General features: G+C 37.6%; 1 protein-coding gene across 6 annotated transcripts in view; it reads right to left on the bottom strand.

Moving 5' to 3' along the window:
- LOC123585523 (LRP2 binding protein) overlaps positions 1-15680 on the bottom strand; it is a 38275-nt gene that overhangs the window by 2194 nt on the left and 20401 nt on the right. For 5 of the 6 annotated variants that reach the window (XM_045453806.1, XM_045453791.1, XM_045453798.1 and 2 more), the window contains 5 exons: positions 9075-9217; positions 8881-8986; positions 7587-7810; positions 5782-5956; positions 3033-3146 (listed from right to left, as the gene is read on the bottom strand). In XM_045453806.1, coding sequence (XP_045309762.1) covers positions 3081-3146; positions 5782-5956; positions 7587-7810; positions 8881-8986; positions 9075-9217 — 714 coding nt within the window. In that variant the 3' untranslated portion in view covers positions 3033-3080. The remainder of the gene's footprint in view (positions 1-3032; positions 3147-5781; positions 5957-7586; positions 7811-8880; positions 8987-9074; positions 9218-15680) is intronic. The other variant, XM_045453815.1, reaches the window with a different exon arrangement.

Below are 15680 nucleotides of genomic sequence, written 5' to 3' on the forward strand. Positions count from 1 at the left end.
ATTTCTCCAAGGAAGTATACAGTTGGCTGCCTTCCTCCAGACACAGAATGAATATGTGAAAAAATCTGATTTTTAGTGTGAATGAGAAGAGCCAAATTAGTGCTTGAAATGATGTGTTCAGGAGAGTGGGATAGGAGCCGGGCTTTGAAGGGTGGGCAGGAATGAGATAGGGAAACACAGGTGGGAAGGGACTTAAGGGACTTTGGGGACTTGATTATATCATCAGGTCTTGTGGACTCGTGGGGCATTAGGTGAGATCCAGGGTATGGGTGTTTTGTTATCAATAGTGGGGCCATGAACAAGTCACTTAATAAACATTCACCATCTATCATGCAGTAATAATAAAACACTTGCCTCTCTGTAGCCCCCAGGAACATTGAAAGCAAAATAATGGGCAAAAATTCAGTTTGAAATCCATGAAAGAAAAGTACTGTATCTATACTCAAGTGGTACTGATTATGGCATTACTAGATCATACCTGCCAAGTTCTCGATATGAAACATAAGTTCTAAAAGGTAAACGATTAAAAATTAGTACACCAAATTTTATCTTTGGGATTCTTTTAGTCACGGCTCTTTGATCCTTTTTTTTTTCAAACCAGGATGATATATGACCCTTGAGAAAAAAACCAAAGTTGGCTGTTTGTATGAGTAAGAATTATCCTTCACAGGGATGTAGAAAAGACACATTCAGATAAGAGAAGCAAATGAAATCACCGAGCCTCAGGATGTCATCGTAACACAGTTACTGGTAATGTCCACCTTGTGTGTAATTAAACCATAGCAGATACAAGTGTCCACTGCAAGTGAGAAAAATAACTATTTTGACTCCTCAATCTTTCTTGAAGGTAAATTTCAACTTCGTCATGAGCTATCAGCTATAAGGAATCTTAGAAGTTTTGTTTTGTTTTTTGTTTTAAGATTAATGATCTGGAAGCCTCAACTCAACGTGAGTTAAAGAGTGAGACTCCTCACAGGTCAAGGTGTGTGCCACGGTCTGCAGCAGTGGTAGTTTGCAAGGGCTCGTCTGTGCCAGAAGTACCCCCTTTATGGTAACTACAGTAAACTGAAATTTTGAATTCTGTGTCGGATTTACTGAAGACACTTAAGCGTAGCATATTACCACATATGACGCGTGTCAAATTCCTACACTGGGGATTTCTCAGACCTGTGTTTTAATGGCAGTCAAAAAAGTGGTCTCTGGGATGAAGCAAGATTCGCTTATCTATCAAGTGTGCTGTTAAAACCAACAAGCACTGCCTTATTACATTCCACTTTTTGGATTCTTACAGGCTTAAGGGACTGGATTAAGTGTGGAGAAAAGAATACTGGTTGGGGATTTAGATCTTCCGATGGTTGAAGGAATACCATGTATGGATGGTATTAGGAGCAGAGCAAGTGGGCTTATATTGTAGAAGAGATGTAAGCTAGGTAGTGTGAAATCTTACAAAGGGTTTGATGTATTGAATCACGTTCCTGGAGGAAATGAGGGAGTCTTCGGTAGAGAATTTAAAAGAAAAGGATTAGTTTTCAGGAATGGTTTAAGTTTATCCGTCTTAAGAGATTTAAGAGAGAAGTATGTGATCGTTGAGGGCATCTCACAGACCTAAGTCTGTTGAAATTGCTTTCCTTTTTATAGAGTGGCAAAATGAAGTTCAAATAACATAGACAAAGCGGAACAGGAGACAAGAGCAAGTAATTTTCTACCATACATACTTCTTTAGTGCCTGATGCCTACGGATTAATTGTACTAAGATGAGATCCTGTTTAAACCTACTTTCAGAAAGGATGGTAGTGATTTATAAAATAAAGCCACATCAGTGTATGCTTACAGGAAGGTGTTGATAAGGTATCTTTAAGACATTGTTTTCAGTGTATCTGTTTCAGACATATATTGCTATACAGTCTTCTCCATGTGGATCCTATTATTTGTATTATCAGCTTTTATCTTTATGGACCTCATTAATGCAAGGAAAGCCTAATTAAAATTTTTAACATATTTAGATTCAGTTCTTATATTGAGAGATGATTTGAAATTTTTTTCACATTTTACTTTGCTTTGAAATGAATCTTAAGGTTTTTTTTAATCTAGCAAATGAGTCTAAGCACAAAGAAACATCTCTCTTAACTGATTATCTTATCGGGAATATAGCAATTGTCTTATTCATTAAGATCTTTAAGGGAAGATTCTAAGCAGTTTCTTAAACCTACTTTTTTTGAAGTTTATAATAAATTAGCCAACTATTTAAAAGAATTTCTTTTAAGAATACAAGATATCCCAAAAGACTTAGTACAGTCTTAGCTTTAATTGCTTTGGAAGTATAAATGCTACACAATTGAAGAACATTATTTGAAAGTTTCTTTAAATTCTTTTTAATAGTTTTATGGATCTTAAAGATTTTTTAATATTTATTTGTGAGAGAGAGAGAGCGCATGCAAGCAGGGGAGGGTCAGAGAGAGAGGGAGACACAATCTGAAGCAGGCTCCAGGCTCTGAGCTGTCAGCACAGAGCTTGATGTGGGGCTCAAACTCACAAACCACGAGATCATGATCTGAGCTGAAGTCAGATGCTTAACTGACTGAGCCACCCAGGTGCCCCTTAAATTTAAAAATTTTTAATGAAAAACCACAAATTAAAATTAATAATCCAAAATTCACAAAACTAAGTGAGGGTCAAAGAAATTTTAAAGAGTTAAGCTTTTCAGTGTTTTTTTTATAAGTTTGTAGCATTTATACTTTTGAAGTTATTAAAGCTAAGACTGCACTAAGTCTTTTAGACACTCTGTATTTAAAAAAAAAAAGATAATTTTCTTTAGGGAGTGTTTTTCTCTATTTGATATGATCTAGGCCAGTCTGTAGGCAAAGAGCTGGATCTTTAAGGACTCATTTAGCAATCAGATCCTATACCTAAGGTTTTGAGTTATAAAATTACAGATGTAAGAACAAAGGTAACATGTCATCAGAATACCCAGGATATTGTAACTTGGGATGCAGAAAATAAGCAAACAGCGTAGCGACTATAAAAACACACACCGTTCTAAGGTGCCAGGGTTGATGGTCTTTGTTGAAACGCATTATGATCTAAATTCTTTGATGTATAAGTAAACAGTGAAGTTCATCTGCCAATGCAGGGTTCAGACGGCACGCCTTAAAATCAGAGAGAGAGAGAGTCAGTTATATTTTGATACATTTTGAATTGTTGGGTCTTTCTTTTTTTCTTCCTTTTAAAAAGTTTTTTTTTTTTTTAAGAAGTACAATGATTTTAAGGTAATTTCTTAAGATTCATTTCTGTTTTGATTTCTTGATTAAGGAAGTTCAAATTAGCCTCTGCAAAACAGATCACCCTGAAAATTACCATGCTATTGGCACTTGAAAGAGAAAATTTTATCAGTGCCAAGAATAAAGGGAATTTAATGGTAGCATTCTATGTTAGGAATTATTAAAATAAGTAACATGGAAAGCATTAATGTTTGGCCTCAAACTCGCTATTATCTTATTATATGAATAGCAGCATCTATGAGAATCGTACTTTAAAGTAACATTTTGTTATGATAAATAGCGTTAAGTAACAGTGCATATAACTACATAGAACGTCAGGAATCTGGAAGAGACAGCCGCGATCATCATCTCATCCAGACCGCACTCCATGCAGTAAGTGTCCCTTCAGTACCCGTGACGGTTGCTCACTCAATTGCTCACTAGTTGCTTGGTTACTAAGTCACCATCTTATAGGACACCTTTTGTTTTTGTTTATTTTCCAAACAGTTGTATTAGAAGATCCTTCTTTGTACTCAGCTTAAGTTTCCTTCCATATGCATTAGAAGCAGTAAAGGTCCTAGGAGAATATGTAAAGCTGGTTTCATGGAGATCCTGGGGGGCAAGGTGGTTGGCAGTCACCATCCTGACGGTGGCAGAGCTGAGAGCAAGTGTGGGTCTCCTGACTGTAGGCCCCCTGTCTCCACACCAGCCAGGGCCTTATCTTTTCCCCCTGCCTAACACACTGCCATTGGCTATCATTCTGCTCCCCGCCCTGCTGTTCCTTTTCTGTAGGACAGCCTTTCAGTCTGGTGAAGACGACTGTCTGGACTCCTGTCCTTTTGTTTCTAAATAAAATACTCAATGTATGCTCATGGGACAGGATTCCAGACCCTTCACTGGCCTACTACTTTGGAATCTTCTCCCTTGTTAAAAGCATCTCCTGTAAAAGACAATGGCCAAAATTGAATACTGGGGATATTTTCTCCCATCTTGGGAAAAACACTTTTAAGGTTGCAGTCTGTTTGTTTCGCTGTTTTATTTAAGATGAACATATACCACATTTCAGGATTTTGTTGACCCAGAGTTTTCTCTGCTTCTGTTTATTTGGAAAAGACATGAAGGATAACACAGAATTTGAAATTGACTTTGGAAATCAGTATAATACAGAGAACATTTAGATTTTGTAAAAAGTTGAAGACAACGATTTTTCATACTAACAGAATGGTGTAATGGTAAATATCTCAGTTGAATTTGTGTACTGTGTTCCTATATTTATGTGTTGATATGGGCTTAAGTTGTGGAAATTTTAATTTCAAACAAATTAATTTAGGGGTTCCAAAAGTTGCCTGAACATTGGAGTCCTCGGGAGAGCTTTCAGCAAATACACTTGGGTTGCACTCTCAGAGAACATGATTTAATTGTTCTGAAATAAGACTTGGGCTTTGGAATTTGTTAAAAATACCCAAGTGATTTTAATATGCAGAGAAGGTTGAGAACCACTGCTGTTAAATGGTCAGATTCAGGCAGAGGACTTGGAAAATTGTTCCTTGCCTTGTTCACCTGCTCCAGCTAAACAATTTGTGCACCCCATGAATTGCTTTATAAGTTTTAATAAGGTATAATTCTACTTTGGACTTCATGGATGTCATCGACCTAAGACATGCAGTTTGTGTGTGTGTGTGTGTGTGTGTGTGTGTGTGTGTGTGTGTTTTATTTTTTTAAAACTTTACTTGCAGTTGCTATTCATGATGATTCCCCCCCTTTCTCATTCCCTTCCCACTTTCTAAGTTGCTTGATTTTAGAGGTGAAATCCATTTGGGAGCTAATCCAAATGGATTAAAACAAGGAAAGTCTTACTTCAACTGATCACCTCAAACTCATGATTGAGTTTGGGTAGTGTGCAGAAAGTGTGGTTGATGTCATGCATAAAAAAAAAAAAAATTTAAAACTAGATTTCAGAGTGCCTGGGTGGCTCAGTTGGCTAAGTGTCCAACTCTTGGTTTTGGATCAGGTCATGATCTCACAGTTCGTGAGTTCGAGCCCCGCGTCAGGCTCTGTACTCTCAGCTTGGGATTCTCTCTCCCTCTCTTTCTACCCCTCCCCTGCTTGCATGCTTGCTCGCTCTCTCTCTCTCTCTCTCAGGTTTTTTTTTTTTTTTTAACTTTATTTATTCTATTTCATTAAGGTACTAGAATGAGAATAGGTTCATACTTCTGGTTAGAAGGAGGCATGAATACTCTGGCTATAGGGTCTTGGTGCTGGCCCTTAGGCTCCAGAGGGTGGCAGGGTGAGAGAGAATAATTTGCATCAAAATGGAACTTTTATCATCTGAGTTTAATTATGCTAATAGGAATCTGGCAGAACTGTCTGCAAATAATCCACGTGTCTGACAACCTCTCCTAGACAGATTATCTGCGCAATAATTAAGTAGGAAAAATACTAATCCATAAAGATGTTCAAGTCTTAACTAAAAACTCAGCAATTTCTATTTGAGTCAATGTTGTTTGTGCTCAGGCTTCCTTACTTTAGAATAATAGTGTTTCGCTGTCGCTTCATCCTTTGTGACCCCCAAGCCAAGCTGAAGACATCGGGCGTGGTAGAAAGATGCCATGGCCATGCCTCTGGTGATGAATTCCGGGAGACAGTCCGTGACCCGGGCTATCGTAGGGATGTCATGAACTTCATCGTAGTCAGCAATCCTGTGGTGACATTTAATTGTGAAGTTAAAAAGGACATGAGTTCTAGTTTACATTTTTACCAATTGCATGTTCAGAAGTGGTGCCCAAAGTAATTTCCCTATTTCCACCTGTTTGAGAACTAAGTTGTTTGTGGTATTTGTTTTGTGGTGAAGGGTAAATAAAATCGCCAGTTAAAACCAAGGGAAGAGGAGCTAACAAAGAGTTTACTTCACAGCTTCTCTATAATCATACTTGTCAGTCAGGCTTAATAACCACTAGAAAACACAAAAGTTTATTTTCTTATAGTAATAATATTTAAAAAAATTTTTTTAATATTTATTTTTGAGGGAGAGACAGCGTGAGTGGGGGAGGGGCAAAGAGAGAGGGAGACACTGAATCCGAAGCAGGCTCCAGGCCCTGAGCTGTCAGCACAGGGCCCGACGCGGGGCTCGAACCCACAAACTGTGAGATCATGACCTGAGCCGAAGTTGGATGCTTAACCAACTGAGCCACCCAGGTACCCCATAATAATAATATTTTAAACTTAATAACACCTTGCAGATTTAAACAATGGGGAAAAAGCATTTTCTATTTCTTTGAATCATTTATTCAAACATTGACCTTAAATTTGGACTTCAGTCACATAGGATCAGAAAACATATCAAGAAACTTACACATCTATCTTTGTTAAAAAGTGGGCAAAAAAAGTCCTCCTTCATAACCCTGACACAAGTCTAGAGGGTAGTGTGAAAATGGGATCTACTTAACCTCATGTCACCCGTGATATTATGAGGAATAGGAATGTGGACAGTAATGGAAAGTTTGACAGATTTTAAAGTCTTGGTTTTAACCAGATGGGCACTTAGACTTTAGGGACTTTGGGGACCACACTTGTAAGTGACCTGCTCCCTGGGAGCCATGATGTTGGGGAGAGGGTGGAACCAAGTTCTTCAGACAACATTGTGGATGACTGCCCCACACTGGGTGAGGGAAGAGGGGGTCCCAGGGGCTCTGTCAGGCATTATTGGGAGGGAAATACATCAGCATGGCCTTACAGCCTCTCTAGGGGACATCCACGCCTGTTTTTCCTGGTATATTGCTTTTGTACATTATGAGTAAATAAATGTGGGGAAAGTACATGGACTCAGAGAAGAGAATCTCCATATATTTTATAAGGTGTTAATATTGGCATCTCTTAACCATTCTCATTTTACAATCTTTATAAAGCTATCTTGCAATTGTGCAGTCATAGAACATGTGGCTGAAGAGTCTATGAAGAAATTAAAACATATTTAACAACATTTCTGATGTGCTAAGCTATGTTAAGTACTTTATATGCACTATGTTAGTAATCCTATGGAGGTATTTTCTTCTTTATAAAAAAGGAAATTCATGCCCCCAAAAGTCAAACGTGATTAAGATCATCAGCTGGTACATAGAGTGAATAACACTGCATCCTGAAGACTGATAGCACAGAATTAGACTCTTCCAAAATCTAATGAAATGTAACAGGTGAGTCGTCAGTTGCACTTGCCACATTTCAAGTGCTCACTAGCCGTCATTTCCAATATTGTAGCAAGTTCTATTGAACAGACCTGGCATAGAACATCTGGGAGGAGGTTTTGGAAATACTTTTATCCAGCTTATTTACCTTTTGGAAAATGTAACACACTTAGTAAAAAATTTCATCTTATAGTAATACTCCACGAGATTCCCTTGAGCATAGACGTTTCCACGTTCTGCCGCTTCTCTTAAGCACTGCAAGGCAGCTTCAGGGTCCTGGCGGATGCCTTGTCCGTAAAAATACATCAGCCCAAGTGCACCCTGGGACTCCAGATTTCCATTGCCACATGCTTCTGAATGCCAATAAAATGCCTAAGAAAAAGCACAATTTCATCTTTGTTACCCACCAGGCAAAATTATAAGGGAATACCGGAAAGAAAGAAAAAATCTCTAATTATGAGATAGTGTGCATAACTTATCTCTAGGAAACAGTTTGAGCACCTTGTGTGTGTTTCAGGTGAGCGCCAGTTTCACAAATCCAAAAGCGAGGTTAGAGGTCACAGCCTAGCCAGTTCAGCTGTCATAGGATTCAAGATTTTCTGATGTTTCCCGAGGAAGGATCAGGAAGGTAGGAGGTAGGAGGTAGGAACTAAGTGTCTGCTAGGCTCTGAGACACCCTGCAATGAGGCCCAGCAGGGAGAGGAGAGCTGCTGATGCCGAGATCTCAGAGGTGGTGCCTGTTGATCCCGGGCAGCCGAGATAAAAGCTGCATGTGTTTGCAAGCCCATTTGCTCAGTACTCAGCTACAGTGACTTTGAATTGGTTCAAAAAATTATTTCCAAGTGGCTGCTTAGTTATCCAAAGAGGGTCTTGTTCGGTTGGTGTTTCTTGTGAGTTTGTTCTTCATGCCTCTTACAAGTAGCACTTGGCCCTACGTTTCCTCCAACCCGTACGATTTCTTGGAAAATGTTTCAATCATTGATGATTAAAGAGATTGTATTTATGCAAAAGTCGTAAATGGATTTAATTTTTAACTCATTTTCGTGTGTGTGTATTTTACTTACTAGCATCATTACTTTCTCAGAACAAATTAATTTATTCACATAATAGGATTTGGGCCATATTTTAGGACTCTCTCAGCTTTCATGGTATCAAATATTTTGTACGTGTGGCTTTTTATAGTGTAGAAAGTGCTCTCACATCCGTGGAATCCTTTGGTAGAGGTAGGGAAAAGGTAGACCATGGATGAGTAAAGGGTAAAATGAGCCTTGAGATCCCAAACTGTAAACTTTCTTTACACTTTAAAGAAATGTAAGAGATCTTTAAAACTAGACACTCATTCTTTACCGCCCTCCCTTCAAAAAAGAAATTATTATTAATTTCTGAAATAAATATTAATCTATGCGTGGTGCTGGCGTTAAAAACAAATAGATCAGTGTTACCTTTTCTAATTCTTTGGGTTCTTTTGTGGAATAATATAATCCTAGGATACTTTGAGCTTTCACACTAGCTTTTGGATTTCCATTGTCTGCAGCAAAAAGCCACAGTCTAAAAGAAAAAAGGGCAAGTTACTCTTTGTGTCAGCATTTGATTAAAAAGAAAAAAAAAAACAACACTTGTTTTCAGGTAAGACTACCTTTCAGCTTCCTCATCTGATCGTTTGACACCTTTCCCTTCATAATAAGCTCTTCCAAGGTTGTAGGCAGCTGCAAATTGTAGGTGTCTTGCTTTGGGACATGGAGAATGGATGATTTTCTTCATGTACTCCACTCCTTTTTCCTTCCACAAAGGAAAAGAACAAAAAACCCCCAGTTTTTAGTTTTACCCAAACTAAATTCTTTTTCCCAGTAATGGTGTAAAAGTCTTCTTCCTGTGACATGATGTTTGATGTCATGGGTCTGTGCCCAGGCAGACGGTTGCCCTTTAGTCTGCAGAGCTGGAAATAAAGGAGGAGGGGGGTGGGACAGGGAGGGAAGGGAAGAAGGAAGGGTATATCTCCTGAGTAGGCATTCCCAGAGCTCTGAGATCTAAAGGATATAAGGCATTTCCCTCATGTTTTAGCTTCCGCAGTTGGATTATGTTTCAATATGATTTCCTTTTTTCTCTCCTCCCTTCTACCTTATAGCCCTTATTCTGGATGGGCACAGTTTTTAGAACTTATCAACGTACAAGAATAGCTGTAACTTCTTCCACATTTACAATCAGAGTACACTTGTGAGCCCCAAACACTATGTTCTCCCTTCAAGCACACTAAGTATGCTCAGTGATAATTTACATACAACATGCTATTCATATGACATCTGCATAGTCACAAAGAGCACACAGGAAGATGTTGCCCCCTCCAAAAAATCCATCAGGCACAGACTGTCAAACATCATTCCCAAGAAGAAAATGTTTGACGATCAAACCCATTTTCTATACACTGCATTCTAGCTTTTATCCTTCACTGCTCTCTCCAAGTTCTCTTGCTGGCTAAATACCACAGTGATAGAAGATAAAGGTGTTTGCTTTTTAGTGAGTCCCAATTTATAGAGATTTGTCTTTGTGAATGTGTGACGTACATATTTATCTTTTTTTTCCTTTTTTCTTTTTTTTTAAACCTTTTTAAAAATATTTATTTGTTTTTGAGAGACAGAGCCAGGGAGGGGTCGAGAGAGAGAAGGAGACTCAGAATCTGAAGCAAGCTCCAAGCTCTGAGTGGTCAGCACAGAGCCCGATGCAGGGCTTGAACTCGTGAACAATGAGATCATGACCTGAGCCAAAGACGGACGCTTAACTGACTGAGCCACCCAGGTGCCCCTTTGCCTTTTTTTCTAAACCTAATAGTAAGAGGGAATTTACTGGTGGTCGAGTGAGATGGTTGTGTAAATCCTTCCACAGATAGCAATGACTAAATCTGGAGCAAACATTAAAAAAAATTTTTTTTTTTTTTAAGACACTGGAAAGTTTACCAGAGCATATGCAAGCCAGAGGAGAGATTACTCTTAAAAACTGCAGCTGGAAGTGATCCATGAAGTTCAGTGAACCTCAGGCTGTATAAACATGAAGTAGATTTCCCAGGCATACATCATGGTCAAACTGCTGAAAGCCGAAGAAATCTTGAAAGTAGCCTGAGAAAAATGACACATGATGTACAGGAGAACAACTATATAATTAGTATTTAAGAAGACTGAAGTCATGCCATGCATCTTTTCTGACCGTAGAGTATGAAACTAGAAATAAATCACAAGAAAAAAATAGGGGAAAAAACACATGGAGGCTAAACAACATGATACTGAACAACCAATGGGTCAACAAAGCAAAGAAGAAATCAAAATATGTGGAGACAAATGAAAATGAAAACACAACAAAATCTTGGGACACAGCAAAGGCAGTTCTCAGAGGAAAATATGTAGTGATACAGGCCTACCTCAAGAAACAAGAAAAAGCTCAAACAATCTAAACTTGTATCTAAGGGAACTTAAAAAAGAAGAACAAAGCCCAAGGTAAAATGATGTAAAAGGAAGGAAATGGTAAAGATCAGAGCAGAAATAAGTGACATAAGGGACAGAAAAAAAAAAAATCAATGAAACCAAGAGCTAGTTCTTTGAAAAGATAAACCTATGCCAACAAATGGGACAACCTTGAAGAAATGGATAAATTCCTGGAAACATACAATCTTCTGAAACTGAATCAAGAAGAAATAAATCTGAATAGGTTGATTACTAGTAATGAAACTGAATCAGTAATTAAAAAAAAAAAAAAAAAACTAACAAAAAAATAAAAGTCCAGGAACAGATGGCTTCATAGGTAAATTCTACCAGACATTTAAAGAAGAGTTAAAACCTATTCTCCTAAATGATTCAAACAACAGAAGAGGAAGGAAAGGTTCCATATGCATTCTGTGAAGCCAGCATTGCCCTGATACCAAAACCAGACAAAGACACAACAAAAAAAAGAAAACTATAGGCCAAGATCCCCGATGAACATAGATGCAAAACTCAACAAAATATTAGCAAGCTGAATCCAACAATGCATTAAAAGGATCATTCACCACAATCAAGTGGGATTTATTCTGGGGATACAAGGATGGTTCAGTATTTACAAATCAACCATGTGGTACACCACATCACCAAACAAAGGATACAAATCATATGATCATCTCAACAGATGCAGAAAAAGCATCTGATACAAATCAACATCAATTCATGATAAAAACTCTGAACAAGGTAGGTTTAGAGGAAACATACCTCAACATAATAAAGACCTATATGAAAAACCCACAGCTGACATCTTACTGAATGTGAAAAACACAGCTTTCCCTCTAAGATTAGGAATAAAACCAGGATGTCCATTCTCGCCACTTGTATTCAACATGCTACTGGAAGTTGTAGCCACAGCAATCAGATAAGAAAAAGGAGTATTCATTTTGGTAAACAAGAAGTTAAACTATCACTATTGGAAGATGACTGCGATACTATACATAGAAAACCTAAAGGCTCCATCAAAACCTGTTAGAACTAATAAGTGAATTCAGTAAATTTGAAGGAGATAAAATTAATGCTCTGAAATCAGTAGTATGTCTATATACTAATAAGGTAACAGAAAGAGAAATTAAGAAACTACACTTATAACTGTACCAAAAAGAATACAATGCCTAGGAGGTTAACCAAAGAAGTGAAAGACCTGTACTGTGAAAACTATAAAACATTGATGAAAGAAATTGAAGATGACACAAACAAATGGAAAGATATTCTATGCTTCTAGATTTGAAGAATTAACATTGTTAAAATGTATATATATTTAAAAATATTTTTTAATATTTATTTATTTTTGAGAGAAAGAGTGTGAGTGGAGGAGGGGCAGAGAAACAGGGAGACGCAGAATCTGAAGCAGGCTCCAGGCTCTGAGCTGTTTGCACAGAGCCTGACATTCGGCTCGAACTCATGAACTGTGAGATCATAACCTGAGCTGAAGTCAGTCGCTTAACCAACTGAGCCACCCGGGTGCCCCATCTTTGTTAAAGTGTACATTGCACAAAGCAATCTATAGAGTCAATGCAATACCTATCAAAATACCAACAGCGTTTTTCACAAAATTAAAAAATTACTAAAATTTGCATGGAACTGCAAAAAACCCTGAAGAGCGAAAGCAACCTCAATAAAGAACAAAACTGGAGGTATCACAATTCCAGATTTCAAGGTATACTATGCAAAGCTGTAGTAAAGCGGTATGGTAGTGGTATGTAAATAGACACATAGATCAATGGAACAGAAGAAAGAACCCAGAATTAAACCTACAATTATATGGTCAAATAATCTATGACAAAGGAGACAAGAATATACAATGAAAGATAGTCTCTTCAATAAATGGTGTTGGGAAAACTGGACAGCTACATGTTAAAGAATGAAACTGGACCACTTTCTGATACCATACACAAAAATCAACTCAAAAGGGACTAAGGACTTAAATGTGAGATCTAAACCCATAAAGTTCCTAGAAAACAGGCAGTGATTTCTCTAGCATTCGCCATAGAGACATTTTTCTAGATATGTCTCCTAAGGTAAGGGAAGCAAAACCCAAAATAAACTATTGGGACTACATCAAAATAAAGAGCTTTTGCAGCACAGTGAAGGAAACCACCACCAAAACAAAAAGGCCAAAAACCTACTCAGTGGGAGAAGATATTTGCAAATGATACATCTGACAAAGTTAATATCCAAATATATCCAAATAATTAGCCATATATATTTGGCTTAGCCATCTCTCTCTCTCTCTCTCTCTCTCTCTCTCACACACACACACACACACACACACACACACACACAAATAATCCAAGTAGAAGATGTGCAGAGGACCGTTTTTTCCAAAGAAGACATACAGATAGCCAACAGACACATGAAAAGATGCTCAACATCACTCATCATCAGGGAAATGCAAATCAAAACCACAATGAGACATCACATTGTCAGAGTGGCTAAAATAAAAAAGACAAGAAATAACAAGTGTTGGTGAGAATGCAGAGAAAAAGAAACCCTTGTTCACTGTTGGTGGGAATGTAAATTGGAACAGCCAGTGTGCAAAACAGTATAATTTCAAAAAATTAAAAATAGAAATACCATATGATCCATTAATTCAACTACTGGGTATTTACCCAAAGATAACAAAACAGTAATTTGAAAGGATCTATCCACTTCTTTGTTTATTGCAGACTCATTTACAATAATCAAGATATGGAAGAGTCCACTGATTGATGAATGGGTAAGGAAGATATGTATATGTATATGTATATGTATATGTATATGTATATGTATATGTATATGTATATGTATGTACACACACACACAGGCATATCACTCAGCCATAAAAAGAGGATGGGACTGTGTCATTTGTAACAATGTGGATGGACCTAGAGGGTATTATGCTAGCTAAGTGAAGTAAGTCAGACTGAGAAAGATAAATACCATATAATTTCATTCATATGTGGCATCTAAAAAAATGAATAAATAAGAGGCAGAATCAGACCTGTAAATACAGAGAACAAACATATGCTTTGTGGACGGGAGGGGGTGGGGGAATGGGCAAAATGGGTGAAGGGGAGTGGGAGATACAGACTTCTAGTTATGAAATGTCACAGGAATGAAAGGCATAAGGAATACAGTCCATGATATTGTAATGCTGCTGTGTGGTTACAGATGTAGCTACTTTTGTGATGAGCATAGCATAATTGGTAAACTTGTCTAATCACTGTGTTGTACATCTGAAACTAATGTAATATTGTCAACTATACTCAAAGGCACAGACTTCCAGTTATAAATAAGTTCTGGGAATGTAATATACAGCATGGAGCCTATAGTTGACAACACTGTGTTATATATTTGAAAGTTGCTATGAGAGTAGCTCTTAAAATTTCTAGTCATAAGAAAAGTTTGTAACTATGTGAGGTGACGGATGTCAACTAGCTTTATTGTGATAATCATTTTTCAATATATACTTATATCAAATTATGTCGTACAACTTAATATGATATATGTCAATTACATCTCAAAAACACTGGTGGGGGGAGGAGCAAGGCAATTAATGAAGGCCAGAAGATTTGACAGTAGCATTTTTTTAAGTTGATTCATTTTGAGAGGGAGCGAGTGGGGGAGGGGCAGAGAGAGAGGGAGAGAAAGAATCCCAAGTCTGACAGTGCAGATCCCAATGCAGGGTTCAAACTCACGAACTGTGAGATCATGACCTGAGCCAAAACCAAGAGTCAGTTGTTCAACCGACTGAGCCACCCAGGTGCCCCAAGAATAGCATTTTTAAAGTGTGGAAAAGAAAAACTCAACCAGCAAAAACAATTCATCAAAAGTGAAGGCAGATTAAAGACATTTTTAAGCATTAAAAAAAATTTTTTTTAATGCTTATTTATTTTTGAAAGAAAGAGCATGAGCGAGGGAGGGAAGAGAGAGAGGGAGACACAGAATCCCAAGCAGGCTCCAGGCTCTGAGCTGTCAGCACAGAGCCCAAAGCGGGGCTCGAACCCACAAACCATGAGATCATGACCTGAGCTGAAGTCAGACGCTCAACCGACTGGGCCACCCAGGCGCCCCTAAAGACATTTTTAGATGATCAAAATCAGAGATAAATCATCATCTGCAAACTGTACTATAAGAAATTCCCTTCAAAGGAAATTCTTCAGGTCAAAAGGAAAGAAATATGGTGACAAATGGCTACTCAGGTTGACAGGAAGGAATGAAGAGTTCTAGAAATGGTAAATACGTAATAAATATAAAAGGATACATGTATATATACATGTGCATATAATTTATTATCCTCTTAATTTCTTCAAAAGATACATGACTAAAGCAAAAACTATAACACTTTTATATTTGGAGATTTATAATATGTATTTAAGTATAGCGTGACAAAGATTGGGGGTGGGTGGGTCAATGAAAGCATACTTATTCAAGGTTCCTATATTTTACCTGAAGTAATTCCATATAAACTCCTTGTCTGTTGTGATAAATTAAAAGTGCATATTGTAATCTCTAGAGCAACTACTAAAAAGAGTATAACTAGAAAATAAGTAAATTAAAAACGTGACCAAACCGTTCCATCACCATTTCTCACACATGTGAAATTTTATGACATGGTAAATACCCATATATCGATGTACGTCTGTTTCTGGACTCTTGTTCTTTTGATCTTTGCCTATTCCTGAACAAAACCCACCTTGCTTTAAATACTACGTATAAATATTTGGCTTTTTGTTCTT

The sequence above is a fragment of the Leopardus geoffroyi genome, chromosome B1 (genome assembly GCF_018350155.1).
Source record: "Leopardus geoffroyi isolate Oge1 chromosome B1, O.geoffroyi_Oge1_pat1.0, whole genome shotgun sequence".
In the NCBI taxonomy this organism is placed as follows: domain Eukaryota; kingdom Metazoa; phylum Chordata; class Mammalia; order Carnivora; family Felidae; genus Leopardus; species Leopardus geoffroyi.